A 17,510-nucleotide genomic window follows, 5' to 3' on the forward strand; every position below is an offset into this window, starting at 1 on the left:
CATTCTATTCTATAATAAATAATTAAATACTAATAAATACCATGCACTTACATTTGCCATTATCCTTGTCATTCCAAATCTTGTTACTCTCTTAATGGATTTATTAACATGTATTTATTAAATCTGTTTAAAAATAGACACATATAGATTTATGAGAATGTATATATATTTATAGAATTTTAATCTATTGTATTGCTTATTGAAGACGGAGCACTGAAGAAGGCATCGAAAAGCTTTAGTTACGCGACTTGCTTGCTGAACTTTTTGCTTGCTGAATTTTTCTCCGCATTGCAACAAGGCTCCTTTAAATGGACTCCAGCAGGAGCTCACGTAAGATTTCAGCCACGTATCCAGAATAACAACATACTCTTGAAGAATAAGAACTTTGTAAATGTCAGGTTAATATCCTATGACTATGGTTTTGGATACAAATATATGAAGAGCAGGACTAATACGTTGGACTGTTTTGAGTGTGCACTAAACTGAGAGTGAACTGTTTCAGCACGTGTGAGAAAATCCCTGCGCTCCTTCCAAGGAAGTCCACTTGGAATAGAAATACAAATAAGCATTGTTGCACTTGTATTTTATGTATGATTAGAAATATAAGAGGGTAATACATTGAATGCCACTTTAGCAGCATACGTGTGTCTTGTATAATTTTTCCGGTCTGTTTTTTGACACGCTCTTTGAGACGCACGTTTCCATTCATAAATTTGTAGGGAAAGTTCCCACAGAACTTGCCTCCAAACATTACTGACTCATTCTAGCCATAGTGAGGGGGAACTGCACCCGGGGCATGTGTGTGCCCTGCGCCTCTGCCACACCCCATTTTCCCCAGCCACAGCCTGGAATGCCCCCAGAATGTCCCCGCCACTCCTCTGCCTCACTCCCACATTGGCACGTGCCTGGTGAGACACGCACCCCCCTGTCCCCTTAGCACTACGCCACTGTATTTGCCTGAACCTGGGTTAAATGAAAATAACTAAATTAGTGACTTTTTTCTTTAACCCGAGTTTCAAACACTTCTTACTTGCCTGTGCAAATTACGGCAAGCAGAAAGCATTCAATTCCCTCCCACTTCTGTCCATCATTACGGTGGATTCCCCAGGCAGCTGCCATTAGAGTAGATTCTCTAATAGTCGGCCGCCATGTTGTGCCAGTAAGTGAGGGGATTCTTGGGGGGTGGATTCTCAGGTGGGGGGATTCTTGGGTGCATGGTTTGCACAGAAACACAACATTTCCTGTGTGAACTGTGCCTCCTATTGCCCCCGAGATTCCAGTGATCCTAGCACGCAGCTGCACTCATCATGTAAATGCCGACACAGGCAACTGAAGCAGGTTACATGAATTGTTGTTGCCTGTGCAGAGTCAGCCATGGTAAATTGAAGCCAAAAGCTGTTAGCCATCAGCTCCCATTACAGATGTATTTTAACCATTAACCCAAGTCCTGGATAGCTACGCTTGACAGACATCATGTTATTCTCTGCAGCACATGACTGTCAAAGACATGTTTTTCCCCTTAGCTACCCCATTTCAATCACAACCAGATCCCAAGCGTCTGATCCCCCCCTCTCAAAATTGTAGCCCAGTGACTCCAACGTGTATATAGTGAGCACCAAGCTTAGAGGGGGTTTTGCATATAACCGAAGAAGGTAAGCACGATTTGCTATTTCACACCTTGTGGGCTGCAGGCCCTCCGTGCTCAGCTGAGGTAGCTTGATCAGGATGCAAAACCCAGTCCCTGGCTTTCCTTTAATGAATGATGCAATGTTGCTGATGCAGCAAGAAGAATGTCAAAAAGGTTCATTCCGTCATGCAACGCTGCTTCCTAGACTGAAGGTTCAGCAGCCCGAGAATAACACAAAGAACTGAATTCTAGATTTTAGTGGGGCAAAAAATATGAGACGCTCTCTGTAGCTTCACTGGGAGCATAAAAGGAACCACAGTATAACGCCTCTCTCAGTTCTCTTTGAGCCACCAAGCTTTTCCCACAAGCTCCTCAACCTAGCCCTGTTTCCTTTTCTCTTCTGCCAAAGCTTACCTAGTAGAGGAAGCAAGAAAGTATGGTGGTCTCTTTGGGAAAACCCTTTCTCTGGTGTCTTGAACCCTGCCACAGCAATGTCCCATATGCTAGTGAGTCTGGGAAATGTAGTTCTTCCCAGATGCCTTAGTGTGGAAATTGAGAATACCTGAAATGACATCTCTTAACACTCCAGTGAAATCGGGGCTCAGGTCAGAGGACCAAACTCATCAGTTTGCCATTATGAGCTTCCTCACTTCCACTTCTCAGCTCCGGCACCAACTTTACTAGTGCTCTCTTGTTTGAATGAATTTGGCTAGATACTCAGCCAGTGTGATGTAGTGGCTAAGAGCAATGAATCCTAATCTGGTGAACCCAGAAATGTTACTTGGGAAGTGATGGAACAAAATGGAGGACATATCTCATATCACCTGACTCTGACCAGTGTACAATATTCCCCTACACTCCATTGCTAATTTTATATTACTGATATATACTGGTATGATTTCCAAAATTTATGCATGTGTATATATATATACAAGTTGTGGTGGGTTTTCCAGACTTTGTGGCCATGGTCTGGTGAGTCTTGTTCCTAAAGTTTCGCCTGCATCTTTGGCTGGCATCTTCAGAGGTGTATCACAGATAAAAGTCTGTTTCATACTGTGTCTAGTGAGAAGGGAAAGTTTAGTGGGGTATATTCTCCATGTACCAGGGTGGGGAACCAATCAGTAAGCATTTAGGTGGAACTTGCTATGCAAAGGTGTGGTTGAGTGCATTGTATTGTGGGTGGGGTTATCAGTCTATTTTTAAAGTACTGGTAGTCAACAGAGTTTGTTGATACCAGCCAGATTCATTCCAATTCGGATTCAGACCAGATTCGGATCAATGGGCTTGGATTGGCCGAATTCTGAACCTTGCAAATTTGGACTGCCCTGAATCTGTGGGAACGTCCGAGAATTTCAGATGCGTTTTTATTTTGTGTGTGTGTTTTTTCATGTTTTGTCCTGCAGGGGTGCCCCCATCCAATGGGAGCTAAGAGGAAATGGGGCACCCCTTTGAGGGTCCATATCTTTGGCCCCCTGAACCAAACTGCACCACACTTGGGGGTATCATCAAGACAGTCTCCTGATGATACACACCTGAAATTCTGGTGCTGATATGTCTAAAAATGCGCCCCCCCTGTAGGCCAAAATGTAAAAAACACCAAAAAAATAAAAACGGGGTTCGGCAGCTGATCCGAATCCCATGGATTCGGATCAGATGGGATTCGTACAGCTCGGATTCAAACCCTACTCGTCCGAATACATCTGAATCGGTGCAGATTCAGTCCAAACCAAGATTTGGACCGTCCAAATCTCCAACCCTAAGCTTTGTTAATTCTCAGATTCTCTTCTTTTCTGTTGAAGTTGTCTTGGTGTTTGTGAATTTCAATGGCCTTTCTGTGAAGTCTGACATAGTAACCTTCAGAATTGTCCAGAATTTCAGTGTTCTCAAATAAAATGTTATGTCCAGTTTTGATTAGAGTATGTTCTGCAACTACAGATTTTTCAGGATGGTTAAGCTGACAGTGTCTTTCATACTCCTTAATGAGAGTCTGAATGCTGCATTTTGTGGAACCACAAAACGCAGCATTCAGACTCCTGTGAGAATTATGGAATGAACTAAGGAGTGGACTAATAAGACCCATTTATGCCAATAGAAGTGTTGTTGACTAATATGACCCATAATTGGTGCCAAAGAATGCTTAAAAATACAAAGAATACTTAAGCAGAGCCAACTTTTTCCTGTTCTTGATGTCAGACTGGGATCCTGAAGTAACTTTTGTCATAGCCAAATTTTTAACACCAGTTACAAAATGAAGGATGAACATAAGTCCTACTTTGGACATCAATCTATGAAGTTTTTAAACGATTCATACAATTTGTTTCTGTTTCTCTTTTTTAAGTCCAATATGTTTATAGTAATTTTGATATTTTGTTCTCTATGTATAATATTTAACTTATGCCAATAAAAGTTTGGATTTGGATTTATACAAGTTTGGGGGAGAAATTAGCAACAGGGTATGTTTTTTTCATAATTATTACAATTGCCCAGCACTTGAAAATTAATAGATTTCAAAAATCATGTGTTGTCTCAGTCTCAGGCTATAACTCATTGAACAAACCAACTTATCATCCTTTACCAATGCTACTTTTAACTGGTAAATATTTTTTCAAAAGCCAGTGAGGATTGTAAATGCTTATGCAATGAAGGATTGTTAGAAACTATTGAACACCTTATCTTTGATTACAAGTTAGAAACTGAAAGGCATAATTTCATTAACCCAACATTGACTAAATATCCCGGAAGAGAAAGGAAAACCCTAATCTCAATTTTGGTTAATGGAACAAAGAAATAACAGCAAATGTAGCCAAATTGGCTTGTGGGTGCTGTAAAAATAAAGAAAAAAGAGAAAAAAACATTGTCAGTAGACCTGAATTTTAAGAATATTATGAATTTTTTAAATTGTATTTTAGCTTTACTGGTTTTACTTGTAATTTTAGCATAGAAATAGAAATGTAATTGTGAATTTTAGGTTAATAGGGAACAATTTTACCCTGTATTAGTTTAAGAACACTTGCACTACCAACTAGTTTGCTTTGTATATGCTGGTCTTTGTAATTTTAAATAAATTTAATAATTTCTCACCCCCCAGATTCTACTAACCGAGACTCGCTTGATATGATCGAACGAAGTTTGTGCTTAGTCTGCCTCGATAGCCCAAGTGGAGAGGAACCCAGTGACACCAATAGGGCTTTGCAACTTCTGCACGGGGGAGGTTACCACAAAAACAGTGCCAATCGGTGGTATGATAAACCCATGCAGGTAAGAAGTCTCATGTTGTCAGAAGTCTCATGAACAACACCCAGGGGCAAGCCACACAGTCCAAAATGTCAAAAGGAAGCCAACAGTTGTGGAGAAAAGCAAAAAATGTGTTCTTCAGTGCCTATGGGAAAAGTGTCATGGTACACACCGACATCTTTGCTGGTGCTTTCAGAAAGTGGAAGGGACTAGGTCAGGCTTTTGCTTGGCAGGTCTTCTGACTGGCTGTAAGGGATTTGATTGGGTGTGCGGCTTTTCGAAAACGTTGCTCTGGTGGCAGCTGCCACCACAGCACAAAGATCTTCACTGGGTTACCTGAAGGTAAACCCTTCGGGGGTGGGCAGTTTATTAAATCTAAATAATAATAATAATAATAATAATAATAATAATAATAATAATAATAATAATAATAATAATAATAATAATAATAATAATAATTTCAGACTGACAAAGTTTTGGAACACAATACTCCTGACCTCACGATTGTGGAAAAAAAGAAAGTGTGGATAGTTGATGTTGCAATTCCTGGTGACAGCAGAATTGATGAGAAGCAACTGAAAAAACTTACATGATACGAGGATTTAAGGATTGAACTACAAAGACTCTGGCACAAACCAGTAAAAGGTGGTCGCAGTGTTGATCGGCACACTGCGTCCAGTGCCTAACAACCTTCGACAGCACTTAAATACCCTCGGCATCGACAAAATCACCATATGCCCGCTGGGCAAAAGGCCAATCCCTACTCGGGTCTCTGCGCCGCACGCATTATTCACCGAATTACTGTCACACAGTCCTAGATACTTGGGAAGTGTCCGACATGTGATGTAATACAAAATCCAGCATATTGATCTTGTTTGCTGTGTATAACTGGTTTTGTATCAATATTATAATAATAATAATAATAATAATAATAATAATAATAATAATAATAATAATAATAATAATAATAATAATAATAATAATAATAATAATAATAATAATAATAATAATAATAAACTACAGCAATCATTTTGTGGCTGCCACCACCATATATTCCTCAACTACACCATATATATTCCTCAACTACATTATGTAACAGCACGTTACTTGTAATACTGTCCTAAACAGTCCCTGCAATCTGTGGTTGACAGCACAAAAAAAACCCCAGCTTCATTGACCTGAGAAACTCTGCTTAGGGGTGTACTCTGAGGCCATTTATGCATGCCCCACTTATCCCACCCACCTGTTTTCTTTGCAGCGCGTTTTTCCTGCAGTTTTTTGTTGTTTGCACGGGGGTTCTCCTCCTCTAAAGTGTCCCCAGCTGAGCTGATCTGCCATTCACGAAATGTCTGCATCCATTACTTGCGGCTTTGGCGCTTTCAGCGTAGCGCTTTCCATCCCGAGTTAAGCAATTGTGTGATCGGAGACAATGGCTGAAACTGGCACCGAAACAGTTACAGGGGCAGGCGAACCGATGGCATCTGGATTGAATGACCCCCCCTGCCCCCCGTCCTACTCTAGTTTGGGCTGTAAGACTCACAACAACCTAAAATGGAAACGAGCCTGCCCATGAAGTGAGGTTCAAAACTAAATGAGGATTTCTGGGGTTCCTAATTCAAGTCCGGTGCCATCTCTCCTACATCACGTTGGTTCTACATCTGCTGCATACAGTCTAATCATGCAGGGGTCTGCAACCAGCGGCTCTCCAGATGTTCATGGACTACAAATCCCATCAGCCCCTGCCCGCCATGCTGGCAGAGGCTGATGAGAATTGTAGTCCATGAACATCTGGAGAGCCGCAGGTTGCAGACCCCTGGTTCTAATGCCTTCTTTTTCTGTCCTTTAAACAAAAGGAGAGAAATTCTGTAGGACAGGAGGCAGAAAAACAAAAATGGACTGAGCCTTCATCTTCCTCACCACGGTTTCGCATCAATGCTGGGGTCCATCTTCCTTCCACCTACCGGACTCCTTTACCGTCAGAAAGTCACACACACTGCATGGAGTGGCAAAATGTCATTTCAATTTCTCATCCCTGTAATTTCTTATCCCAGCGCATAAATTTCCATCCACAATTATGCAAGTGAGATCGACAGCTTGAATCTTGCCTGCATGCTCACTGCAGGCGAGAAAGGCGTATATCTCAATATCCAATTAAGGGAACGAGAAAATGTGAAGCTGAGAAATCCAACAGGAGGAAAAGAAAAACTACATTCTTTTCTCCCCCTCTCCCCCATTATTTTCTTGGTTGTGGAAATGGCAAGCTGAATGATTTCATATTAATACCTGGTAGAACACTTCAGTTATTTTAAATTCTTTTAACACACAATGGCGATTTGAACACAAGGGTTGTTTTCTTGGAAATCTCTAGGCTGGTTTTCTGTACATTTCCCCCCTGTTCTTGCTGTTTGCTTAATATTATATTTAGAATGTCATATTTTTTTTTGAAATCCTGCATCTACATTTCTCTGATCCAGCAGCAATAACTCAGAATGCAGTTATGTAATGCCAAAGACAACAGATGGGGGTGTGCATCTGAATCTATTCTGTAAGAATGACAGCAGCGGAAATCCCGAGGCACATTCCCCATGTCAAATGGGCACCACAGTGAACGCTTTGCATCTAAACCTCATAAGACAAATCCGAATGCACATCCATCGTGGATTTGGGCGAGCAGTTCCCGATGCAACAGGGATAATTCGGAATCTGGTGGCACCTTAAAGACGAACTGGATTTTATTCTGGCATAAACTTTTGTAGGCCAGAGCCCACTTCTTCAGACACAATGAACTGAACTCGCGTATAGAAGGTGGTTCCATATGGGCTCTTCCCTTTATGCAGGCCTTTTGTTTCCTGCCAAACCAAACACGTCCTGGTGGGGGCCGAAAGTGCTGCCAGGTCACAGTCAACTTATAGCGACCCCCATAGGATTTTCAAGGCAAGACATGAACAGAGGTAGTTTGCCGTTGCCTGCCTGTGTAGCAATCCTGATTTCCATGGTGGTTTCCCATTCAAGTACTAACCATGGCTAACCCTGTTTAGCTTGTGAGTTATGATGGGATCAGGCTTGTCTGAGCCATCCAGGTCAGGGCAAAGTGGATTCTACGAGTCATTATAACCTGCCAGACATTTGACAACTTTCTTGTTTTGCAGCCTTATCGGGAAGCTTATCAAGCCCCTGATATTCTTACATCACTGATGGGCTGTGCTCTGTCAGGGTTGGAGGGGTGATAAGTGCCATCAAGTGATTTCCAATTTATGGCAGTGGAGCGGGGTGGGTTGCAATACAAGCTGTGTAGACCTGCCCCTTTGCTGGATTATTATTATTATTATTATTGTAGATTTCACAGCTGCCAGACCTTTAGCTGGTTGTTGGCCTTCATTACAATTCGAGCCTCACCCAGAGGCCTAGGAAGTTGTAATGTATCGACGTAGTATTCGTGAGGATCCCAGCAGGGCTGCCTTCTGAATTTGACCAATGTAAATTTTGTCAATTCGAAGATGTTTCAAGTGCTGCCCTAGTGTTTTTGGGATGGCGCCCAGCATGCCGATTACCACTGCTACGACCTCAGCTGGTTTGTGCCATAGACGCTGAAGCTCGATTTTCAAGTCGCGGTATCTAGTGACCTTCTCATATTCTTTTTCAATGACCCTGCTGTCACCGGGGACTGCTATGTCGATGATGCTCACTTTCTTGTCCTCGATCACGGTGATGTCTGGTGTATTGTGTCCGTTTGGATTTGAAAGTCCCACAGCATCTTGACCTTCTCATTTTCCATTACTTTCTCTGGACAATGTTCCCACCAGTTCTTAGCTGTTCTTATGTTGTAATTCTTGCATCATCATCATCATCATCATCATCATCATCATCATCATCATCATCATCATCATCATCATCATCATCATCATCATTATTTAGATTTAATTAACCGCCCACCCCCGAAGGGCTCTGGGTGGTGTACAACAAACCAACAAGTAAGACAATAATACATAATAAATAAATAGTTAATTAAAATTCATAACTTAAACTCTATAAAACACAGCAGCAGCATTACATCTCCAGTAAATAATAGTGGTGGCACCCGATCCCAAGGCTGGGAGGGGACAGGCAATGCCGGATTGAATTATGGGTATATATCGTCTTTGTAACTACCCAGCTACATTCTCTTAGATGAGCTATGGTAATGATTCTAGTTAATGTTGTCATCTTACCAAAAAAAAAATCCGTGAAGGCCCAATAAGAACAAGACATCTTTAGGGATTATTTTTGTAGGAGCTACATACGTATTGATTTCCACCGTCTCCCCTTCAATCTAAGATTCAAACGATTTGCCCTACCTCAAAACGCAATCGGTTTCTTCTATTTACTGAATTCCATTTCTATCTATTATAGACTTACAGAGCAAGTGTAATTCCATGGGCGTGGAAGGCTGTGATTCAGTTCAGGACTCTGAACTTGGATTCTTGGGTTCCAACTTCTTACAGTGCTGCAATAAAAGTGCCTGCTGTCCATAATTTATTAAAGCTGGCCTTGCATTTATTCCTTTCACTGGTTTAGAATTCTTTACAAGTTTTGGGCAGTCACATCACAATAAAAGGGATAAAATCGTGATTATGGGATATTGAAAGGGTCTAGATAAGAAGAGAAATTTATTTAATTTAAAGGAGCAGCAGTGGCATAGGAGGTTAAGAGCTCGTGTATCTAATCTGGAAGAACCGGGTTTGATTCCCAGCTCTGCCGCCTGAGCTGTGGAGGCTTATCTGGGGAATTCAGATTAGCCTGTACACTCCCACACACGCCAGTTGGGTGACCTTGGGCTAGTCATAGCTTCTCGGAGCTCTCTCAGCCCCACCTACCTCACAGGGTGTTTGTTGTGAGGGGGGAAGGGCAAGGAGATTGTCAGCCCCTTTGAGTCTCCTGCAGGAGAGAAAGGGGGGATATAAATCCAAACTCTTCTTCCTCTTCTAAATTAAAATATGAAGGACATATAGCATTATTAAATATATATGAGTACATTTTGTAGGATTCAAATATTAAAATAATATAGAGAATGAAAAATGAGAGGTAAAGTATAAGTATAGATATGCTTATTACTTAGCTTAGTAAATAAAGTTACCAAAGTTACCAAAGAATAAGTTACCAAAGAATAGTGAAGTAACTGATTTGATTTAGATGTATTGAATTATGTGTTATTGTTATGGGTAGTTGGGGTAGGATAGATTATGTTTGGGTAACTGTAAATGTGGGTCATTTGTTACTTATTACTTGTTACTATTTGTTGATGTCTTATGTGTTTCAATGGCTTCATGTATGTTTTATGTTCAGTGTGTTGTTTTAAAGAAGGAAATTAATAAAAAGTATTATGTAAAAAAAATTCTTTACAAGTAGATAACCATTGTAGATTGGCAACAGCCCTTTTCCCATGTTGCCATTTTTGCTTAATGGAATGTCCACGGATTGAGACCTGGGAGGACACGGGTACGCCAGACCCGATGACTGGCACATTTGTGCCTAAAGGCAGAATTGCCCTCCACCCCTGGGACTGCATAGGGTGGCATTTATTGGCTGGAATCCTTCAAGAAGTTGCAGTATGTCTTCATGTGCAGAGCCCATGCGCTTAAAGACATATGGCACCCTGAAGGATGTTCACAGTTTTCAAACACTTCCTTTCACCTGTATACCACTGCTTATTGTCGTGGTGGCGAACCTTTGGCACTCCAGATGTTATGGACTACAATTCCCATCACTGGCTGATAGGAATTGTAGTCCATAACATCTGGGGGGCAAAGGTTCGCCACCACTTATTGCGATGGAGGACATTTTACAGTCAACAGACACCACATTCACCTGTTGTGACTATCAGTGTGTGTTTCCCTCCTTAGTTAGTCGTGGGACGAGACGGGGTCTGCGGAACGGTGTGTGAACATTCCCCCTTTGAAGGAATCGTCCTGGTGCAATGCGTCGAGCATTTGCTCAAGCACATGTAAGCCACTTTGACCTTTGCTGGCCCGTGACTATATGAGATGATTTTCATCTGTTGTGCTGCTTCTTAGTTGTTTGAATTGGGCGGAACTCCTGTGACATGCATCTCTCATTCAATATCTTCTGTTTTGAGAGTTCGTTCCCCAAATGATACATTCAACTTGCATATAATGGAATCCATCTTATGGGGGAAAATTTGATTCACAACAGTGGTTGTTGCCCCCCAAGGGCTGCAAACTTCCATGTGGGGATTGGAGATCTCCCAGGTTTACAACTGATCCCCAGACGATAGTGCTCTTGGAGGAAACAGATGCTTTGGAGGGTGTATGACATTGTACCCTGCTGGGATCTCTCCCCTCTCCACCCTCCCTGGGTTCCACCCCCTAAGTCTCCAGGTATTTCCCAACCAAGACCTGACCGCTCCACCTGTACATCTCTCTGAATTACAACTGATCTCCAGATGGTACTGATCAATTCCACTGGAGAAAATGACTGTTTTGGAGGGTTGACTCTATGGCGTTATATCCCACTAAAGTCCTGCCCCTCCACAAACCCCGCCCACCTCAGGCTCTGCCCTCAAACCTCCAGGAATTTCCTAAACTGGAGCTGCCAACGTTGTACCCCCTGCCCTGTGAAATTCCCTGTATCCTTAGTACTGGGGGGTGGGGGGGTGGGGGAAACCAGCGAGGAAGTATTTTCCTCAATATTGACATGGAGCTTTAGGTTGCGAGCAACAGCTTCTCTCTCTCATAGTTGGGAAAATGGCCATCCATGCAGGGATTAAAACAGTGATCAGCAGAGCAAAGAGTAACAGACTTGCTTCCTGCTGAGTGCGCCCGGCTTCCGCTGCAGCGGTGATATCCTGACCTACAGTTTGCTCGTCTGATGGATAGAGTCAGTTAGGTCTGATATAACCAGCAGAAGTCTACCAGGACGTACAATTACATCAGCTGATCAGAAAGGGGGGGAAGGGGAATTGATCACAGCAGGAAAAGTTCAGAAGGAAGGGGAAGAGGCAAGGGCTAGCCAGCCTGTCCATTTGGCACATCTCTCGGTGATGGCCAAGGGCTCCACAGGTGGGGGCACCAAAACCGGGCCAGATGCCACCCTGCCCATTCACAGTGTCTACCTCAGCAAGTGGATATAAATCCAAACTCTTCTTCTTCTTCTCTTGGGGGATAGGAGGCCATCTTGGTGGGTGATTTCATACCCCAATCTCCGGGAGGCAGGAACTAAACTTGTGACCTACAACTGCTATCCCAGCAAATAAGCAACAGCTCCAGATGTGCTTGTTTTGTGCCACCTGTTTTAAATTATATTGCCAAAGTGGGTTTAGGAATTTCGACTCCAGTCAATCAATCAGAGTGGCTAGCCGTGGGAGACCCTTCACTCCATCTCCCTGCGACTCGCAGCTTCAAGATCTCTCCTGGGACTTGTAGCCACTCCAAAGAGATTAACGGGAACTACAGCCCTCTTGTTTTTAAAACAGGAAAGAAGGTGCTAAGAAACTGGTTAGAGCCGATTCGGTGAGCGAACTTCCTGCTCCGCGGAGACTGAGGTGGAAATGCTCTCCGGAAATTCAGGCCCACTTGGCATCGGCCGCCGAAAAACTCCAGAGGTACAGTGGATAGCGAACTATATGCTTCATCTAGAAGACAATATATAGACCCATATACTGAGAACTATGCCTACTCATCAGACAAGGTCAAAGCTTTCTATCTGTGATCAGTCTCCTCAGAGATCCCTAGACGTTGCCAAATTCTTGGCGCTGGCTCAACAGATTCGCCACAGATTTTAGTTTATTTATTTATTTATTGTTTTAACTGCTGGAAATGTCTGAACCTACTTATTTTAACTTGATTCTCCTCAACCTCTCTGTTGTATTTTAAACTCATGCCAATAAAAGGTTGATGATAGGTACAGTGGATTATTTCCAGCTTTTAAAGACAAACAAAGCCGGGGCTTGGGCAGGCTACAACAGGAGAGCGATCAAATCAAGCTAAATATTCATGGGATGAATAGAACAAAACCAAAAAAGTCAGGGTAAGGCCTCCTCCGGGATTCTGCAGTGTAACCCATATCATCATGGGTATATCCTTCTCAAATAATAATTTATAAAAAGGATTGCAAACATAACAGGAAGTAAATCGGATCTGGCACAGCCGCTTTGCATAAAATGCAAACAGTGGTCTCTCTTTGTACACACGAGATGCTGTCAGCAGTCGGATGAATGAGTTTAGAGTTACAGAGTATGGAGAGAATGTATAGATAGCAGTGATGGTAAACAACTCGTTTGAATAGATTTGGATTCAGGCATTACTTTTTTTTTTGCATGTTCCCTTTGAAGGTTCCTTTTGCCAACCTGCCGTTTTGCAACAGGATCAAATGGCATTTTATTTTTTGGCCGAAGCAAAGGCTAGCACTACCAGGGATTCAAGGCTCTAGGTTGGATACTGCCGATTGTTTTCCCCTCCCACAGCAAACCTCTGAGCCCCACTCATGCTACTGCTGTGGAATCCTGACCCGCAAAAGAAGCATTTGGGGGGACATTTGGGGAAATCATTCCATCAGAGAAGGGCCAATGTGAGTAGCAGAGTGCTGGACTAGATAGACTCTGGTCTGATCCAGCTGGCTTGTTCTTATAATCTTATGTTCTAAGGTTCTGGGCAGAATCCAAGCCTAAGGGCTCACATTCTCAGAGATCACCATGCATAGTACATTACCAGAAAAACGTTTACTCCGATTGTTACACAAGTGTCCCTTTTCACTGTACTGTTTGCTCATTTCCTAGGATGGTGAAGAATCTAGATTTTGTTGTTTATAAGTTTGAAAGCTACGGAAAAGAATTTATCAAGAAACAGAAGATGAGCCCAGATGCATACATCCAACTAGCACTGCAGCTGGCATTTTACAGGTATACAAAAATCACACCAGAATGGCTCGGTCACTTGAAATGTACAATTATATAGTAACTAGCGGGCCCAGCCACACGTTGCTGTGGCAATTGTCTTCTCATCACAGTCCGCACCCACACAGATGTCCATGCAGGTCCAATGATCCCCAGCATAGCCTTTTGGCGTGGTCAAATGGAATCCCTCTTTCCCTTTTCAATGCACATCGTTATATGGTGCTGTCTTGTTTTTTTAGTATAAGGTAACCATTCCCATTCCACAACAGAACTGTCCAGAGTGCGAATCCCGCGGTCCATGAGGCTGGTTGACACGCACAGTCCTGGCTTGGTTAAGGCAGAACTGGGGCAGGCTATCCCAGTCAGGCAGCAGAGGCAGGGTGGCGAGGCGCTCAGATTGAGGCCAGCTCCCTGGGTTCTTAAAGGGCCATGTGCAAAAGAAGCGGAGCTGGTAGTGTTGGTTCGCCCCCACCCCGTGGATTTTCTTAGAAGAAAAAGGCAAACTGCAGCTTGCTTTTAGTAAAAGAGAGCTGTGGTGAATATGGGTGAGGAAGTGGGTAAGTGGTAGTTGGATGTGAGGGAGGGCAGAGTGAGGTGTGTGAGGATGAGCTGGATGTGTGTGGTAGCAGTGGGTGAGGCACAGAGAGTGAAAGTTACCTGCGTGTGAGGGGGGGACCCCAACTGACGTCTCACATGGCAAAGTGTGTATGTGTTTCACTTCCACTTGTATTACCTAACAGTATTACCTATTTACTGTTTTCACTGCTCATCTCTGCCCATCTGCACGAACATTCTAAGCCAGGGGTAGGGAACCTGCGGCTCTCCAGATGTTCAGGAACTGTTACAGGCTATCAGCCTACCAGCATGGCTGATGGGAATTGTAGTTCCTGAACATCTGGAGAGCCGCAGGTTCCCTACCCCTGTTCTAAGCCCTCAGGCCACAGACAGACAGGCTTCACGAACATTCTAAGGGTGACAGTTAAACAGAGGCAGCTTCATGGCCTGGTGTGCCAGGAAAAAGACGTTTTACCTGGCTCAGGTATGGACTTTCGGTGATTTGAAGGTCCGAGTACGTGCCCGCAACAGGGAGGGATGTCCTGTGAAAATTTGGGGGCGATCCATCCAGCAGCTTCTGAGGGAGACCATCAGAGACAAACACACTGTTAGATTTATATATATATAGATTTAGCAGACTGGGGAGCCACAGGCCACAGACTGTAAAGAGCAACATGGCAGGGTTTTCTTTGTCTTTACACAAGGATTCCTCTCCCATGCTCACCTTTGGGAAATCTTTTGACTTGAGACTGGGTGCTTAACCTGAGCAGAGTCAAACTGTTTCCTGTCTTCCAGCAGAAGTATGCAGTAATAGGATTACCATTATTACCCAACACTGTGCTGTGCTCTAAAGAAGGTGTAGGGTGATGAGGGAAGAGTAGGACCTCTGGCGCACTTCATACTGAGTATCCAGGAAGACTGGAGAAGCTCATGTTCTCTAAATGATAAAGTGCTACAATTTACCTTTTCTGATGGGCTCCAATGGTGCTCCAATGGACACCGTGGGCTCCAATCGCTGCCTACACGGCACGCGTATGAACAAGAAAAAGGAAAATGGCTGCAACACGCTATACATTTGCTGCGCAGAATCGACCTTAGTGAAGTTGAATATAACAATTAAAGAATGGGAACCCCCAGGCAGTGATTTTATTTCCCCAGATTTAATAAAATCAAATGCAGACTGGTGGCCCCCAATCTTAGCAGCACTTTTTACTTACTTACTTACTTACTTACTTACTTACTTACTTACTTACTTACTTACTTACTTACTTACTTACTTACTTACTTACTTACTTACTTACTTACTTACTTACTTACTTACTTATTTATATACCGCCCTCCCCAAAGGCTCAGGGCGGTGTCCATCAACGATAAAACAATTTAAAACATCGTATATAATTTACATAAAATAATATATAAAATACTAAAACTACAGATGGCTTCAACCCCTCCCTCTCCCTTTATGTACCCACGGGAGGCCAGATGTTCTTATGGCGGAGTTGACATCATCCCAGCTGGCCAAACGCCTGGCGGAACAGGTCTGTTTTGCAGGCCCTGCGGAAACTTACATTGACCAAATGGCCAGTGGTGGGATTCAAATAATTTAACAACCAGTTCTGGTGGTGGAATTCAAATAATTTAACAACTGGTTGTTTACAAGCACCATTTTAACAACTGGTTCTGCCAAAGTGGTGCGAACCTGCTGAATCCCACCACTGCAAACGGCCCAAAGTCCTCAGGACTGAAATTTGACTGTTATAGACTCAGTCTTTTAAACGGGTTGCAGAACAGACCCAGCTAATTACAGACCCATCAGCCTATTAAATATAATTAGCAAGTTATATTCAAAACATTTTCCCTCAGATTATGTGATTGGCTAGATATATTGAGGCTATACTGAGGATGAACAAGATGATTTCAGTTACAGTATGGATCACTGTCCCATTTTGTACCCCTTGATTGATAAATAAGTGCGTTCCACAAGAGGTTCCTTATTTGTGGTATTAGTTGATTTAAAAGCTGCTTTTGATGCTATATCTAGGGGGCTATTATGGACAAAACTGGCCAGTATCTCCATTGAGAGAGGGTCTTTTCAGTGGCAGCCCCACGATTATGGAACCATTTCCCCAGGGAGGTGCTCAAGGCTTCCTTACTTTCAATCTTTAGGAGGCAATTGAAGACAGTTTTATTTAGTACTGCATTTGGTTAGGTTCAACAGCAATCCTGAGTCATGATTTTAAAGTTTGTTTTATGGGTGTTTTTCAGATGTATTTTATCCATGTTGTAAGCTGCCTATTTGTGGTTTAACATTTTGTAATGCAGCCATGATTGATGGCAAGCAAACAGGAAAGCAACAAGGCCCACCACTGGCCCATAAACCCACATTATCGTCATGAAGAATAACAGGGTCTAAACAGTAGATAATGAATGACAGACAGAAGCAGATTATCCTCATTGCTTTAGAATCTGCCATTTTGTGCTTAGAGCATCATGAATTCAACTGGGGAAATTAAATGAGGGGCCCCAGAGCCAAAGAAGCAGCAGCTGTATCAGACAACAAGCATTTGTACGTGTATCATTAAGGAGGCATTGGAAAGTCCTGGAGAAGAAAAGATGTTCTGCAGAATTAAGGCACACAGCTGTGACTCTCTGACCCTGGTTCAGCGTCAGGCTAGCTAAATAATTTATAGCAGGGTTGGAGTGATTCATTGTTTTTAAGATGCAGAGAACAAAATGGAGGGGGTTCTAAAAGGGCTTTTTAATTTGTCATTGCGTTTTCCAACACCTCTCTGCCACTCCACACAGTCTGGGAACAGTTGCTCCAACATGCCTTCGTTTGGTCCTACAGTAGTATTTTTGGTTGGTATAAATAACACTAATTCCCATCCTTCGAGCCAAATGATTAATCACACCATGGTTTTATTATGTAGTACAAATGAAACATCCCTCGCACTTACAGCAAACACCAGGTTTATTAGCCCTGTTGTCAGACATAATGAATTCCTTCACTAGTGCAGCCTAACAGAAATGAATTAAGCCTTATGCACATCGATCCTGCTCTTAAAAAGGGGCCGCCCTGTCTAGGCTTCGTCGGGAATCCTATTAGCATAAAAATGAAATATTTCACCAAACGAAAACCAAGGCTGCAAAACAGGAGCCCAGTGAAGCTACCTTTCTTTAAATCATTAGGATCCCTTTCTTCCCCCC

At 42.8% G+C, this 17,510-nt stretch overlaps 1 protein-coding gene across 2 annotated transcripts in view; it reads left to right on the forward strand.

Annotated features, from left to right (window-relative positions):
* The window catches only part of CHAT (choline O-acetyltransferase), a 93,793-nt gene that overhangs the window by 63,435 nt on the left and 12,848 nt on the right, over positions 1-17,510 (forward strand). For both annotated transcript variants that reach the window (XM_048506248.1, XM_048506249.1), the window contains exons 8-11: positions 4,716-4,885; positions 10,741-10,841; positions 12,330-12,458; positions 13,632-13,754. In XM_048506248.1, the coding sequence (XP_048362205.1) occupies positions 4,716-4,885; positions 10,741-10,841; positions 12,330-12,458; positions 13,632-13,754 (523 nt within the window). The remainder of the gene's footprint in view (positions 1-4,715; positions 4,886-10,740; positions 10,842-12,329; positions 12,459-13,631; positions 13,755-17,510) is intronic.

Source organism: Sphaerodactylus townsendi, linkage group LG08, assembly GCF_021028975.2.
Source record: "Sphaerodactylus townsendi isolate TG3544 linkage group LG08, MPM_Stown_v2.3, whole genome shotgun sequence".
NCBI lineage: Eukaryota > Metazoa > Chordata > Lepidosauria > Squamata > Sphaerodactylidae > Sphaerodactylus > Sphaerodactylus townsendi.